The sequence below is a fragment of the Macadamia integrifolia genome, chromosome 5, assembly GCF_013358625.1.
Source record: "Macadamia integrifolia cultivar HAES 741 chromosome 5, SCU_Mint_v3, whole genome shotgun sequence".
Taxonomy (NCBI): Eukaryota; Viridiplantae; Streptophyta; class Magnoliopsida; order Proteales; family Proteaceae; genus Macadamia; species Macadamia integrifolia.
The window spans coordinates 8,558,224-8,573,902 of NC_056561.1; the positions used below are offsets into that span (position 1 = coordinate 8,558,224).

The 15,679-nt window shown below is 39.3% G+C and overlaps 1 protein-coding gene across 2 annotated transcripts in view; it reads right to left on the reverse strand.

Annotated features, from left to right (window-relative positions):
- LOC122080343 (enhancer of mRNA-decapping protein 4-like) overlaps positions 1-15,679 on the reverse strand; it is a 29,569-nt gene that overhangs the window by 3,231 nt on the left and 10,659 nt on the right. For both annotated transcript variants that reach the window (XM_042647297.1, XM_042647296.1), the window contains exons 5-9: positions 15,307-15,435; positions 12,825-14,459; positions 11,276-11,635; positions 10,441-10,560; positions 8,554-8,724 (exon numbers count right to left, since the gene is read on the reverse strand). In XM_042647297.1, the coding sequence (XP_042503231.1) occupies positions 8,554-8,724; positions 10,441-10,560; positions 11,276-11,635; positions 12,825-14,459; positions 15,307-15,435 (2,415 nt within the window). The remainder of the gene's footprint in view (positions 1-8,553; positions 8,725-10,440; positions 10,561-11,275; positions 11,636-12,824; positions 14,460-15,306; positions 15,436-15,679) is intronic.

The following is a 15,679-nucleotide window of genomic DNA, read 5'->3' on the forward strand; positions in this document are numbered from 1 at the left end:
GTGGGGTTTAGGGAGTCAATTTCTACGGCTTTCTACTAACGGGTCACTTTTTAATTAAACAAATCCACAATCTCATAGCCACAAACCGATTCTTCAATAAAGGGTTTCAGAGAGACTAGACTTGCAGCTTCATTGGTGAGGGCATAATCTGCCATGGAAGCTCAGGCAGACGACGAACAAGGAAAACGAGCCCGATCTGGTTACGGTTTCCGAAATGAGGGAGCAAAGTGCAAGTGCAATCAGCTCTGACGTTAGGGAAAGAGGGAAAGAAGGAAAGAGATGAAGCTTGAGGGAAAGAAGCTTCAAGATGAAGCTCGAGGGAAAGAGGGAAAGAGGGAGAAAGTTGAGTTCCGATATTGGGGTTTCAAATGGGAGGGAAAGAGACCAAGAGTCAAGATCTGATATGAATTTGTCACAGGTTAGATCTTCATCAGATAGGGTTTCTCTCTCCCCCCTCACTTTTCAGCAGGTTTTTGGGTCAAATTTTTTACATCCATTGGATTAGAAAAAATGACAGGTGTCACTCTCCCTGAAGTCGTTGGAGCGTCAGTCGTTGGAGACGAGCCCAATCTGGTATTGTATGGACTTCAATCTCACACTCACAAAAATGGGGTTTGTTGGAGATAAATTCCAGGGATCAAGCGCCTAGGGCGGTAACGACCAATGCCCAGAATCTCAGACTGAAAGAGCAGCAACCAAGAGATATTGATCCACTCCTGTTGTCCTCATAACCCACGTCAGAAACAGAGTACAGGTAGTAAAAGGGAAAATAATGGGAAGAACAAGAAGAGAGAAAATAGAAGTAAAGGGAGGCGAAATACAGCAATTGGTTAAGGTAAGAATCAGACACTGAAACAAGAGGAGAATGCAGAGGCTAATTGATTTCAGGATCAGAAAATAAGGAGAAGAAGGCACTCGACCAACATGGTTGCACACAACTCAACAGCTGAGAGGCTAATCCAACTCAAATATTCATTCCAGATCTCTTATCTCCATCATAGAAAACTTAACACCAAAATAGAAACCTCATACACATCTACTTTCCCAACATAATAATAAATAAAAGATTACAACATCATGCCCAACCAACCATCATTAGACCAAAATCCTGATTTGGGTCGAGTCTGCATCAGTTTGAATTTCCAGATCAGGCCATGCCGATGCAGCCATAATAATGCTATTGCATCAATCCTCCCCCTCAGAAAAGAACTCAGCTCCAAGATTGGATGGGGACCAAGAATACCATCTGATTCAACTCAATGGAGGAGAAGTAATCCAATTATCTGTTTAAGCTTAGTGGCCACCGCGCTTGAAGGAATATGTATTCCCATCACATAATGTTCCATATTTTTTGTCGAACAGCCGCGATCTCCAAAAAGAAGAATGTAACAATGCTATAGAGGTAAAAGTCACATTGAGCTATATCTATCAAACCACCAATAGAGTATGTGAAGAAACACCTATAATTAATTTTGAGATTGGGTTGTTTACCCACGCAACCTCAAACGATTGGGATGTCGCTCTGCCTTCAATCCAAGCTTGTGACCGACATCTTCAGAAACGACATTGGTACAACTACCGCCATCAATTACCATAATGCACAAATTGTCGTTCCATCTCACTCTAGTCAAGAAAATGTTGTTGTGACGGTATCCTCTTCAGAAATCTTGTGCACCCAAAGGAGGACGAAGAATGTAGCAAGACTATTGCAGCTCTCCATCATTGTCACCATCGTTGACCTCACTAGGTTTACACTTCGCCTCCAAATATATGAGCTAATTCTTCAGTTGCCCCTCCGAAGCAGTAACTATGAGATCATCCTTATCAACAAAGGCGACCAAATGATTAGAACACTAAGCAGAAAAATGAATTTATCCCTTGCACATGAAGCACGGTATCTTAGTCTGTGGCTTCGAAGGGGGTTTGTTAGAACAACGACCATGAGGTGGTGAGTTAGTGTGGTTTCACCGTGATGATGCTATAGAAGTACTTACTTGCGGCTTACTAAATGAATTCTCCGATTGAAGTGGATGCCTAATTGTACTATCACCGCCGGAGAAATGTCTGTGAAGCTCATCCAATTGCACGGCTTCTTCAAATTCTCCTCTACCTAATATGCTACCTGCATGACAGCCTCCTTCGTAGGCCAATCTAGCACTGATCTAAGGGTGCAAACTGTTTTGATATTGTGCCGCTAAAACCTCTTCATTCCACTCAAAATCAAACCTCTCAGTGCAAATTGTTTTGATACTGTGCCACTAAAACCTCTTCGTTCCACTCAAAATCAAACCTCGTGACTACGACAACGGGGTCGGCCACATGGATCCTTGCTCTCCATTCAGCTCTTTTCGAAGTCATATAAGAAACAGGGCCTAAGCTAAGCATGTATTTCTTCACCACTTCCCTTATGGTTATTTAGGTATGATTGTAGTTCTTTTGGTTCCCTCAATCTGAATCAAGTCACTCCACCGTAGGGGGCATCCTAGGCCTCCGTTGGACATGGCCATGCTACCTCAAAAGACACTTTCTAAGCTTTATAATGAATCAGAGCTACTCCTAACCTAGCTCTAATATAGTCATTTCTTACTTTATCCTCCTTAGTTTTCCCACACATGCATCTCAACATCCTCATCTCCGCTACACATAGTTTATTTATATAAAACTTCTTGATTGCCCAACATTCTGCACCATATATCATAGCTAAACAATAACAATCCTATAAAATTTTCCTTTAAGATTTAAAGGAATGCACCGATCACACAACACTTCTCCACTTCATCCACCCTATTTTAATCCTCTAGGCAATGTAATCTTGTATGTCAACTTCTTTACTTATGATAGATCCCACTCACTTCTAGGGATCTCTCTCTCACCAACTTTCATCTCCTAATTATCCGTCCTAGAATGGCTAAAGTTACGCACCATATATTCTATCTTGGTTTTACTTTTCTTCAAACTTTTTTATTCCAAGGCTGATCTCCATAGTTCCACCTTGGCGTTAATTTTTATTTTTCTCTCATTCACCAAAACAATATCATCAGCAAAAAGCACAAGGAACCTCATCTTAAATGTCTCTGGTTAAGTCATCCATGATAAGCACAAACAAATAATAGCTCAAAGCTGATCCTTGATATAACCAAATTGTAATTGGGAATTCACGACCTTCACCCCCCACAATTCTTACACTCATCACCACACCTCATACATATCTTTAATTATGTCCACATATTTACTTGAAGCACTTCTCTTCTGTAGTACTTGCTAAATTAACTCTCCAAGGACTTTGTCATATGCTTTTTCTATGTCAATAACGACCATATGAAGATCCTTCTTGCAATATCTAAATCTCTATATGAGTCTCCTAAAAAAGTGAGTAGCTTCTGTCATGGATCTTCCATGGATAAAACCAGATTGTTTTTAGAAATAGTAGTTCCCTTTCTCAGGTGGGCTTCAATGATCCTTTCCCATAACTTCATCGTATGACTCATTAATTTTATGTCTCTATAGTTATTGCAACTCTAACTATCACCTTTATTTTTGTAAATCGGGACAACAATGCTTCTCCTCCATTCATTTGGCATTTTCTTTGTGGTCATAACCTTGTTAAACAACTTTGTTAACCAAGGTAAACCACAACTTCCCACACTCTTCCAAACTTCAATAGGAACCCCGTCTAGTCCTGGTGTCTTGCCTACCTTCGTCTTTCTTAAAACTTTTTTTACTGCTGAGATCCCCTACAATTTCTACAGTACAAATCCTTGCAATCGGGTCCGAGCCGGAAAAACCCCAAAAAGTGGTTGAGTTTCTGGGTTTACCACCAGAAACTGACCACCGAAAACATAAGGTGGATCCGATGACTTGTTTCCAATGAACCCTGAGCTCTAAGGTGGCTACTGTCCAAGCCACTGCATTCACACAGGGTCAATCCGGTGACTTGAACCCTGGATCCGGTGACCTGCTTTCAATGACTTGTATAGAACTGTCAATTTTGACTGTTTTTGTACTTTTGGGGGGAAGCCTTGTGGGTTGCCCCTAGATGTTTCTTAATTTTGCATGCATATCTACGCCATGAGGTGTTAAGATGACAAATGTAGCCTTCTAACGCCCTATTACTCAAGATGTATCCATTAAATAGGTTGTAGAAGTACTCTTCCAACCTCTTCTCAATGTTCTCATCCCTTATTAGTACTCTACCATCCTCACTTCTAATGTATCTAACATTGTCGAAATCTCTAGTCGTCATTTCCTCTCATTTTAACTATCTTATGGATAGCTTTTTCCCCATCCTTTGTGTTCAGTTTATTATGAAGATCATCATATTTCTTTGCCCTTGTTTTCCTCACAATCTTCTTAGCTTCGTTTCTGGAAAGTTTATATCTTTCTAAATCCTCCACGTCTTTAGTCCTTTGCCATGTTTTAAAATAATTCTTAGTCTTGATGACTAATTGGACCTCATTATTCTACCAACAAGTCTGCCTAGGGGTATGATGTATACCTTTTGATTCTCCTCGAAGATCTTTAGCAACCTTCTTAAAACAAGCAATCACCTCGTCCCACATTGCATTAGGGACACTCATTTTAACCTCCACCACCTAATCTTAGAGAAAATAGGCTCTCCTGCCGCCCGTTTCTACTTTATGAGGCACATGTCCAGGACCACCATTCTACGTTGAGTGGTTAGCCTCTCTCCTAGAATAGCTTTACAGCCCTTTCAAAACAATATGTCGGGCCTTCTTATTAGGAAGAATCTATTTCGCTGATACGATCCCAATTTAGTAACTAAATGCTCCTCTTTTTTTGAAAAAAATGTTCACAATGGATAAGTCATAAGCTACTGCAAAGTCTAAAACAGAGACCCTCCTCATTCCTTTCTTCAAATTCATCCTCCATGTACACCTTCATAGCCTCTACGATCTCTCGCTGCATGTCCATTCAGATCACCTCCTATATAATATTTTCTTCCTAACTAAAACATTGGACTAGTCTATCCATGTGTTCCCAAAATTGTTCATCCAATCCCACTTAGGGTGTGTAACCGCTAGTTATTTGACAACTTTTTTCTCCAACACAAGCTTGATGGATATAATCATATCTCTAATTCTCTTAACATCCACCACATAATTCTTTAGATCTTTGTCCACTATTATACCCACTCCTCCTCTATTACTTTGATCTCCTGTATACCAAAGTTTAAAGTCATCCAACACCTTAGATTTTTTACCCTTCCATCTAGTTTCTTGAAAGCAAGCAATATTAATCCTCCTCATAACATCTATCAACTCTAAACTCTTACACGTTAAAGATCCAATGTTCCAAGATGCTAATCTAATCCTACTTGTCACCGCATCCAGACGACGACGTGATGTGTCACTTCCAGGGGAGGACCTAGGAAAATGATGATAGGGCATGATACTACAGTAGAAAAGTACTCATAAAAAGGATCCATGCAAAAAGGGACTGGCTGAATACAGTAATAAGGTGCTGGCTACCTACCTAAGGCACCATATATAAATATAAATATGGGCAAGAGAATGCTAACCAGTCGTGTGGCTACTACACCAGTATGCAGGCCAATGGAGAGCAGGCTAGGCATTGACCACATGGGTGCAGGCATTCCAGGACTATAGCGTCACTATCAATCCTTCTGCATCACTATGACTCCAATGGCATTCTGAGTCCAACAACTCCGTCGAATCTTCGGTGACAGGTATTTCCTCTTCTCGGTTTTTTTTTCTTTTCTTTTTTCTACTTCAGTTCTTCCTCTTCTCCTGTTTTTTCGTTTTCACTATCTTTCTTTTCTCTCCCTTCTTCATTGCTTTTTCCTTTCCTGCCTCTTGGTTACGTGAATGTTTTTTCTTCTGGAAAATAATCTGTAGAGGTTGATCTTATGACAAGGACATGGTTTCTTTGTGCTTTTTTCATAATTAAATTTAATTTACCCCATTGAATGTAAAAGGTTGTTGTAGGGAATAGATAGTTTCTTAAGGTGAAATCTCTGTAAATTGGGTACACAAAAGGTACTCTTTTAACCATTTTTTTAGCTTTCACTCATTATGGTTGTGTTCCTATGTCTTTTGAGATAAACAGCAATTTAATCTACTAAAATTCTAGGGTACATAGATGGTAGAAGATATACTTAATTTCTTGATTTGAAATTGCATGTGGGTCTATATGGATGTGATGAATTGTGCAAACAATCAAGCATTTCCAGGTTTAAGTTTACCTCCTATCTATGCGTATATTATCTTAGTTTTTGACAGTTTACGTTGATTTATGTTTGTTGCTTTACTTTTTGATGAATACACGTATATTATATCCTACACTTTGTGATGCAATCCCAAGTTCAATAACCCTGATTATGGGTTCACTACAGACCCACGAGTGATAAATACCTACAATTGAAATAGTGGCAGTTTCGTAAATATTTAAAACATCTAATACTCTTCTTGGAAGAGATAAATAGGAGTTGGGACAAATCAGTAAATTTAAAGAATGATTCTTGAATTTTAAACTAGTAGGGGACAAACAGCATGAACCCTAAAGAAGATAGAATTTGTGAATGTAAATAGCAACCTTCGTTAGTTGTAGATAGGAAATATATCATCTTCTACCTTGTAACAGGAAGAGCGACCAGTCACAATAGAACCAGGTTAGAGAAAAATTGATCAAACTTTCTCCAAGGGGTTCAATTGATCTGAAATTTAAGGGATGGTTCTGCACTAGTAAACCTCTTGAATGCAAGTGCTACTCAGATCTGTTAATCAGTTATTGAGTGAAGTAAAATTGTTGAACTTAACTCTGGCAGGAGAACTCAGAAGCACATTAGATGCAGGATCGGTTCTCACTGCTCAAGGGTTTGGTTTGTCAATGGGTAGGCAACACACATCCAGAACCTTAGGTAGGAAGGAGTTGTATCGATGGAGATCAATCCAACTGATATGAGCCTGGTTTTAATAAGCTATTGCAACAAACATTTCGAAGATGAGATTAATAACAGAGAAGGGAAAGGAACGATTGAATCAAACCTGGAATCAAGTGATTTGAGCACAGTAACCAACAGGTAAACCCAAAGAGCAATTTCAATTCAACCTCCTTAATCGTGAGGTACATTCATATATACTATATAAAGAGGATAACAAACTCCCAATCTTCTACATTCCTAATTATATCCTGAAACTAAAACAAAATCGTAACTCAACTCTATCTCCTACAATTCTATCCACATGAATTTAAAAAATAAAAAATAAATAAAATAAAAAAAAGCCATAAGCAGTTAAATAAAATCTCTCTATGTGACTGCATCACTTTGTCTATTATATGTTCATTTTTTCATATTAGGTCATTACTAGCATAATTATATCCTATCGCACTAATATGGCTTCTATCGTGATTCTTGATGTGGCTAAAATGTTGATTTTTGAATCTTGATGTAGCATATAAGCATAATTATATCATATTATTATTGTTATACTACATATAATGCTTTCAACAATACATATATATATATATATATATTGCAAGCCTAGGGCGCCTTAAGCCCCTTAACAACGATGATAAATAATCTAACAAAAAGACACGAATAAAATTAGGTAAAGAAAACATCAAAAGGGGAAAAAAGAAAGAAAAGTCTAGAATGGGATGGCATTAACTTCAGGCTTGTTAGTACTCAAAATACTATATTTTAAAGCCCTGATACTTGAATTTCTTGAGCATTCTCATCATCATTCTCCTTAGTTTTTTAAGCAAGCAAAAAAATATCATTATGTTCAGCTAAATCTTCCCTTTGAATTTGCCCATTTTCAGAAAGCTAGCATCTCTTTTGTTGTAACCTTCATTATGTATCTTTATCATTTTGTCTGCCATGAGTCCAGCACATGAACCATTTCTTTAGTTGCTGGACAATTTAGCCTGTGCTTATCAAATCCCTTATATTTATCAAGTATTAAAACAAACACTTAGGCGACAAATGACAATAGATCAATCAGTCAAAGAGGTGACGATATTCATGTGTCATTGTAATTCCCACTTTGGTTTTTTCTTGTAGGGCTTATGTACTCACCAACTATGAATGAGGATAGGATTTTATTTCAACATTGTGTTCACTCCTTTCATTTGCCCTGGTAAAATCTCTTATTCTACATACAGATGCTCAAACAAAAAACTGGATACACCAAAAATCAGCATGAAGCCATTGGATCTATTACTTAATTTCGAAGGCTTGTCATAATCTAGAAACTATTTTGACTATTTAAACAACCAGAGAATATAGGATGGGAAAAAGATTGTCAAGCTGGTGTTTCTTGTGATTAATCTCTAGATTGAGACCCGTCGAATAGTAGGCACCAAACCTCTTGTCATGAGGTATATGTAAGTAAAGAGGACCCTAGACTCGAGAAAGTATCTCTAGTATATACCCGAGATACAGAGGCCATTACTAAATAAATAATCCGTTTCAAGATAAGGTGTTTCTTTGAGAACTCCTCAGAAAAATGAGGTACAAATCACAAAGTGAAAGATAACCCGATAAACTAGTATGCATATCAGTGCACATACCCTCAAAGCAATAGCCAATGGAGAATGTGCAGACTCAAACTGCTGCTGAACTGCAGCGGCATGTTCAACCATCCCTTTCTGAAATGCAGCATCAACTTGCTCAAACATGGCTTTGCATGACATCTCAAATGCTGGAATTACTGAAGCTTCGAAGCTAGATCTTAATGCATCCTGCATGTTTCAATCATAAATAATTATTTCCTCAAGTGATACCACAAACATTTAATGTACATCACTCAAAAGAAAACCATTTTTTCTCAGGCAGTAAGTGGTGATTCTACAGATACTGAATGGAAACAGGGGCTGAAGACCACGTTCAGAGATGAACTACAAAAAATTTAGAGTAATTTACATCCCCCTCCCCTGAACTTTGCTCTTATTACATCCCCTGTCAGATGACGCTGCTAGTACATTGTCAGTTTTAAATGGTAAAAGACGATTTTAGTCCATATCTTTCTTATTTTATACAAAAAGCAAAAACCCCACCAACCCTTAACCATTGGATCCAGAGCACGATTTGCTTCCACAGTCGTCTCCAACTATCTCTTCGGTTTCTTCATCTGATCTTGACACAGGTAAGAGCCCTCCATGAAACAGGGTTTCTTGTTTCACCTATTTTTAATGTGCAATTAAGCAATTTTTGTTGTTGCAGGCAACAGGGTTGTTTTTCCATGACAGGAGCACGACCTTGGGGACATTAATGGGAGTAAGTTTCCCACAAATTGTTGTCAGAGTTCATTCACAGAGAGAGCAACGTCGGCGCTGCCATTTCCGGTGGTGAAGGTGGTGTCGCCACCGCTGCCTTCAACTGCCGTGGTAGGGGGAAAGGTAAGAGGGTAGCTGCAACGGCTACGGCAGCAGGTGAGAAGAAGAGGAGAATGCGAAGATGGTGGTGGAACAATTCAGCGAAGCCTGTCTCGTTGGCCGACTTCCTTGAGGTTGAACGCAGATTAAGGGATGGGGCATTTTACATTTACAAGCATCATTGGCCGACTTCCTTGAGGTTGAACACATATTTGGGGATGAAGGATTTTACGTTTACGAGCATACCAATCACCAATTTGTTGCTTGCGGATGATTGAGAGAATACAAATGAAAATATCCTCACCAGTCCATCACCATTTGGTTCGTCACAGTCACATACAGAGACACAATCACAAAACGGAATCTAAAACTAAAGAAGATGAGAAAGGACATTCTCATTTTTGGTCCTTGGGAGAAGCAGAAAAATATGAGGAAGAGGAAAAGAAAATGGAAGAGGAAAGAGCAACCTGGTTGCCATTGTTCCGGACAAGAAATCCCTCCCAATGATGAGAGGAGCAATTCAGAAAGGGAAAAATCTGGTGAAAGTCTTTTAAGAAGGGCAAACTGGGTATTATCAAAATATTAGTTTAACTTAACAGTATAAACTTAATGGTGTGAGTATTTTAGTAAAAACTAACATACTACAAGGGAGGATTATGTGATTTCTGAAAACACAGGGGAAGGGGATGTAATAAGAGCAAAATACAGGGGAGGGGGATGTAAATCACTCAAAAATTCAATACATAAACTGAAATCATATCTCAGTTCGATTATAAGCATCATCCAGGGACACGTAGAGCAACTTCTGAAAATTCAGATGAACCACCATGTTCCCTACTGGGCCTCCTCCTCAAGCTTGATTCATTTGTAAGGCAATACAGGTACTCAACTAAAGGTGTGGTTACCACTAGTGCTTTTGAGTCCATTAGGAAAGACAATCCAGGTTAAAATAAAAGGCAATGCCATTTTGACTATTCAAACAACTGATACTCAAAATCAAAGGAAGAGTCCCTGCCAAATTGAAAATTATACAATCAAGATAAATTTTATGCAAGTGACCTAATGCATTGAGAAAGGAACCACCTGAAGAGCTTGCTTTCCAGAAGTTTGAAATTGAGCTTGGATTTGCCTAGCAACTGTAGCTTCAAGTTTTGAATGAACTGATTTTTCCAACTGACTCACAGCCTTGTCTCCAACCCCTCTCTGCAAAACAAGCTTTAATGAGATTCGAAGTTTCCAATAGGGCAGAGGAATGTTGAAAGGGGGGGATTAGTTTGTGGGGCTTCTCCCCTGCACACGAGAGCTTGGGGTGGGGGGGGGGGGGTGAGAAAACAGCAAATCAAAGGCACTCATATTAGCAAAAAAGAAGTTAGTAGCACTTTCAGCCTGATTCTATCAAGGTGGTTACCTAGTTTGATGTTACGGGCAAGATAGATGACTGCCCTACAAGATGGTACTATATGATGCATATAGATTATAAGCACCAAAATAGATAAGCTCAAATATAACCTGTAGATCTTAAGAGATTTCCATCTTATGGTTAGCTCCTTGGGTTAAGTTCTCTAGGGCTGCTTCTAGTAGTTGGTGTTTGTGTTGTATATTATGGCTTTGCCTCTTTCTAATTTTTACCACATAAATAAATTGTAACTTATTGATTTAAACTATTAAAGCATTGAATTCGGATCTATAGGGACACAGTATTGCATAAATTGAAAACCATCAATATAGTGATAAGGTCACATTCCTACGTTCACGTTGTTAGAGGATTCCTATGTTCATGTTATAGAGGACTCCTTAGTGAAGTTTTTAAACAACATCAAACACTTCAATAAGTTCCTGGAAGCCCCAAGTCACCCATGTCGGTTGGGGAGTACCCTATAAAATTAGTAAGAGAGCTAGTTCACTAAAAAGATTGAACCTGGAATGTCTCTGCAACAACTGAAGAAAGTGTTTTCTCCACAACTGGAGTAATAGCACGAGCTACAGCCGGTCCTACAGAAGCCATTTCCTTCTTCAATGATTTCTCCAGCATGGTCGGCAAGTCCTTGTTCATATAGTTTGTGATAACACTAGTCATCTGCTGTGTACGGTCACGTTCTAATTTCTCATGCTTTGCATTCTCTTCTTGAAGCCGAACCCACAAAGCATCATTGTTGGCCTTAATAACTTTTTCCATGCACCTGCCTAGAGCTGCCTCAAGTCTTCTGCCTTCTTTGGTGATTGGGACAGCCACCATCACAGACAACTGCTTCTGCATTTCTTTTTGCATGGTCATTAGCTGCAAATATAACAAACAACCAAAGTTGGGGGAAAAGGATGTTCAAACACAGCATTCTACATAATACACAAATAGAACATAGACTAGAGAGAATTTGGATATTGTAATAGGAAGACAACCTTATTTTCACATTTTGCAGTCAACATAAAGCTAAAGAGGACTAAAGGGGAACACGTGGTATTTTACTAGTTTCCACACCCACTACCAATTTTTTTGCTCATTTCAACACACCCAGCAGATTAGGAATAACAATAGGGGAAAGGGGCAAATGTGGCCCTGAGCTGCACTGCCCTCTCCCTGGGCCTACCTTCTTCCCTTCCTCCCAGGGTTTGCAACATAAAATTAGCAGATGCCCCAGTTGATTGGCAGGGTGGGACAGGTAAGATTTTCACCTGGAGTTATGCATTCAGTGATGATAGGGAGCAGCCCTGTACCAAAAACAACTCACTGCCCTCCCTATAACAGACCAAGTGACACTGTCATAGAGATTATGATAAGCTTTTCTGCTTCCACAAAATCCAGCAAGTGCATTTTCTCCCAAAAAGATCAGAAAATTTTTATCTTTTTCTTTCTCAACTTACTCGAATATGTATATGTAAGTGCTTTTCATAAATTGTTGAACCATTGACCATAATAAGACACCATTAATTGACAGAAAATCAATAAAAGGTCTCAGGTCTACTTTCAAAACTAGGAGGAAAACAAGACTACATTTAAGCCATGAAAAACTCAATAAAACTCCATTTTGTTAGCACTTCAGCAGTTGTAAATATAAGTAATAACATCATCAATATATGAAAATAAAACTTCCACCATGAGCAGGTTGAATGCAAAACCCCACAATACAAAGAATTGCATGCTTATTTTCAACTTCAAAAGGAAGTGAACAGAATTGGCATATTATGAGCATGAGAATGAGGTCCACCGACAACACTCCTCAGACAAAAAACCAGAACATAACAGAGTGTCTTAAATTAATCAAGAGAGTATTCAACACATTGTCATGTTAATTAGCATATTTAAGCACCAGGGTTCCTCTTTTGTAGTTGTCCTTGCTTCTGCATTTTTTATTTCAAATACTGCCAGCTGAAGTGCCCCCTGCTGCCAGTTAAGATCAAGCACAATAATCTACACACTGATCATTTATGTGTGAAGAGAGAAAGTCCATAACTGACTCAAAAACAATCACCTGGTTCAGATTTTCTTGCATGGCAATGATTTGTGCAAAAGCAGCCTCTGTAGAAGGGACACCAGAACTGCTACCCGGTTCATTGGAAGAATCCATGGAATTGAAAGGGCTTGGAGAAGAGGAAGATGGACCTGACACTTGAGAGTTTTTACTTTTCTGTTTTTTCCCTTTCACAGCTGGTGCTGGAGACTGTGGAATTGCTGTAACTGCAGTGGGCTCCGAAACCTTTCCATGTGCATCTTTTGAGGAATCTTGCACTTCTTCCTCACCAGCATCCGGAGACCGCTCTAGCACTTCAGTTACACTAGAATCATCGACTTGCCGAGTCTCCTCTCCACCAAAAGTTTCGCAGCAGTCTCTGGCCATCTCCATGCTAAGATCTGAAGCCTGGGAGCAAAAGGATTTCTTCATTTTCTCTGCAATAAGAATGTGTGGTTCTTTCTGGGATTCAAACACATCATTCTGACTTGACCCAGTCTCACCAATAACTTTAACCTCTACCTCAACACTCTCTGTATCTTTGTTGACAACCACATCTTGTACCTTTGCCTCACTCCTTTTTATACCTTGATTGACCTGACTATTTTCAGAGGAAGTAACAGACATTGATAATATCTCAGAAGGAGTTACCAAATGGGTTGGATGTTTGAATATCACAGGAGGATTAGGCATCATAGTGATGTCATTCTGGGTAACTTTGCTTTCATCCTTCCTAGAGCTTCCATCCAAGGAGGGAATATCCGGTAAGTTTGTAAGAACATTGTCTACTCTCCTATCAACCGAATAATCATGAACTGGCTGGTCCCCGCCACAATCAACTAGTGGGGAACCTGGCTCAAAGCTATTTGACGGAGTTCTAAAACCAGATAGTTTTCCTGACAGCCTTGGACTCAAGGGAAGAGTTGGTGATGTAAGATGGATATTATCAGCATCAGAAGTTGCTGGTGGCAAAGCACTTGGTTTAGATTCAATAATTGATTTCGCCAATTCATGTAAGCGAGGAACCTCATCAGAATCTGAGATTCCAGGATACCTCACAGCAGGTAAACTCTCGGAACTGGTCACTAAGTAAGTTGGTTTGAGTGCAGCATTTCCTACAGGCATCTCAGTAGTTGTACCCATATTAGATGGCTCTGAAGTAGCCAATCCATCTGAACCAGTTGCATCTAGAGCACGAGATGCACTGGACTCCATTTTTTCTAATCCCGTATTCTCCAGTGATGGAGGCAAGCACTGAGAAAGATCCAGTGCATACTGTTGAATGGCCTGTGTCTGGACACAGTAAACCTGAACCACATGCTCCCCTTCAGATATGTAGTCGCTTGTACCAGTAAGACTCAAAATAGGCATTGTGACAGTAAACTCTGCAATATAATTCAGGCGAGTCGAGATCGGGTTGTGACCATATTCTATGTGTATGGCATATATAGCATTTTTCTTGGCATTTGCAAGAAGAATGAGGCCTGCACGTGGCAAGGCTACAACTTGATTAAAGAACGCCTCCTCAACTCGGGGTTCCTCAGAACTCCTCAACTCCAATGTCTGAGTACACTGCCATGATTCAGCATCACTAGGTAACAGCCAACCTTCTTCGCTTGCTGAGGCCCATATCTTCAATTCACGATTAAGTGGCCCCTGCAAAGAAATTATATGCCAAAAAATCATTCAGTAATTACAGCCATAGATATCAACACAGTGCAATTTTTAGACCTTGGACACTACAAAATGATATAGCAAAGATTTCCTTCTGCGTGCGGACACGGCGAGGAAATCTCTACGTGGGTAGTTTATGTCTGACATCAGAGGGCTGATTTGACCAAGCAGACTGTCAAATAGACATATCAACCTTCGGATTATCTATATATCAAGTGTCAGAGTATATCTCAACGGTATGTTCCTCCATGTAATTTTTCCTGCCTTGTGTTAATGTATTTTCAACTGAACAAATCACTGAAGAGGTAATATGGCAACTTCATCCTTTAAATACATAGGGAACCATGTGGATTGTGCCTCTGCCAAATTCCAAAGCATAACTCAGTCATAGGACTCATCATGTTTTCATCTTGTTCCCCAGGCATCCCCAAATCTTAAACAATTGAAATGTACATGGTACAACATCAATCAGTGATTTTGGATGAAACCTAATACATGAATTAAGGGTGATGTGGACACCCTATTTGCAAAATAGTGCCCGACACATGGCACACAAAAGCACCAGGGGGGCCCAGCTAAAGATTCCTCCCTAGTCGGGGCTTAGTAAGGAAAACCATTTCAAAGTGATAATATTAGAAGTTAGATCAAACAACTTTTGTGGACTACATGCCTCATTAAGTAAAATACTCTACCAAAAAAACAACATACCACAAAACCCATGTTGATCAGAGACCATACTTCTTTTTCCTTTTTTCTGGCAGGGAGGGGGCAGAGAGGGGATGGGGGAGAAGAATCAGAAACTATAACAATAGAGTAAGGGAGCACATACAGCTGTGATAAAATTAATGTGATCAGGGCGGCTAGGTGCAGTTAGGAATGTAACCGAGTTAACAGGCCGACCGTCATATGGCCTCAATACCACAAGGGGCAGTGCCTTACGGTCTTCCCATATCTTAACCTGTTGCAGCATAAATATCACAGAGGCAATTAAAAAATTACTAGATAATTTTAAACTAAACAGGAATCAAAAGGAAAACATCAATAAAAGAAGTCCACAAACATTAGTATAACATTATACAAAAAATAAATAAATAAATAAAACGGGGAAATGCCTGTCTCCTTAAAATGAAAAAGTACCATGAACTACACTATGTTATGAAAGGTAGATTTAACATTAGTGTAGCATTATATATCTTAGGAAA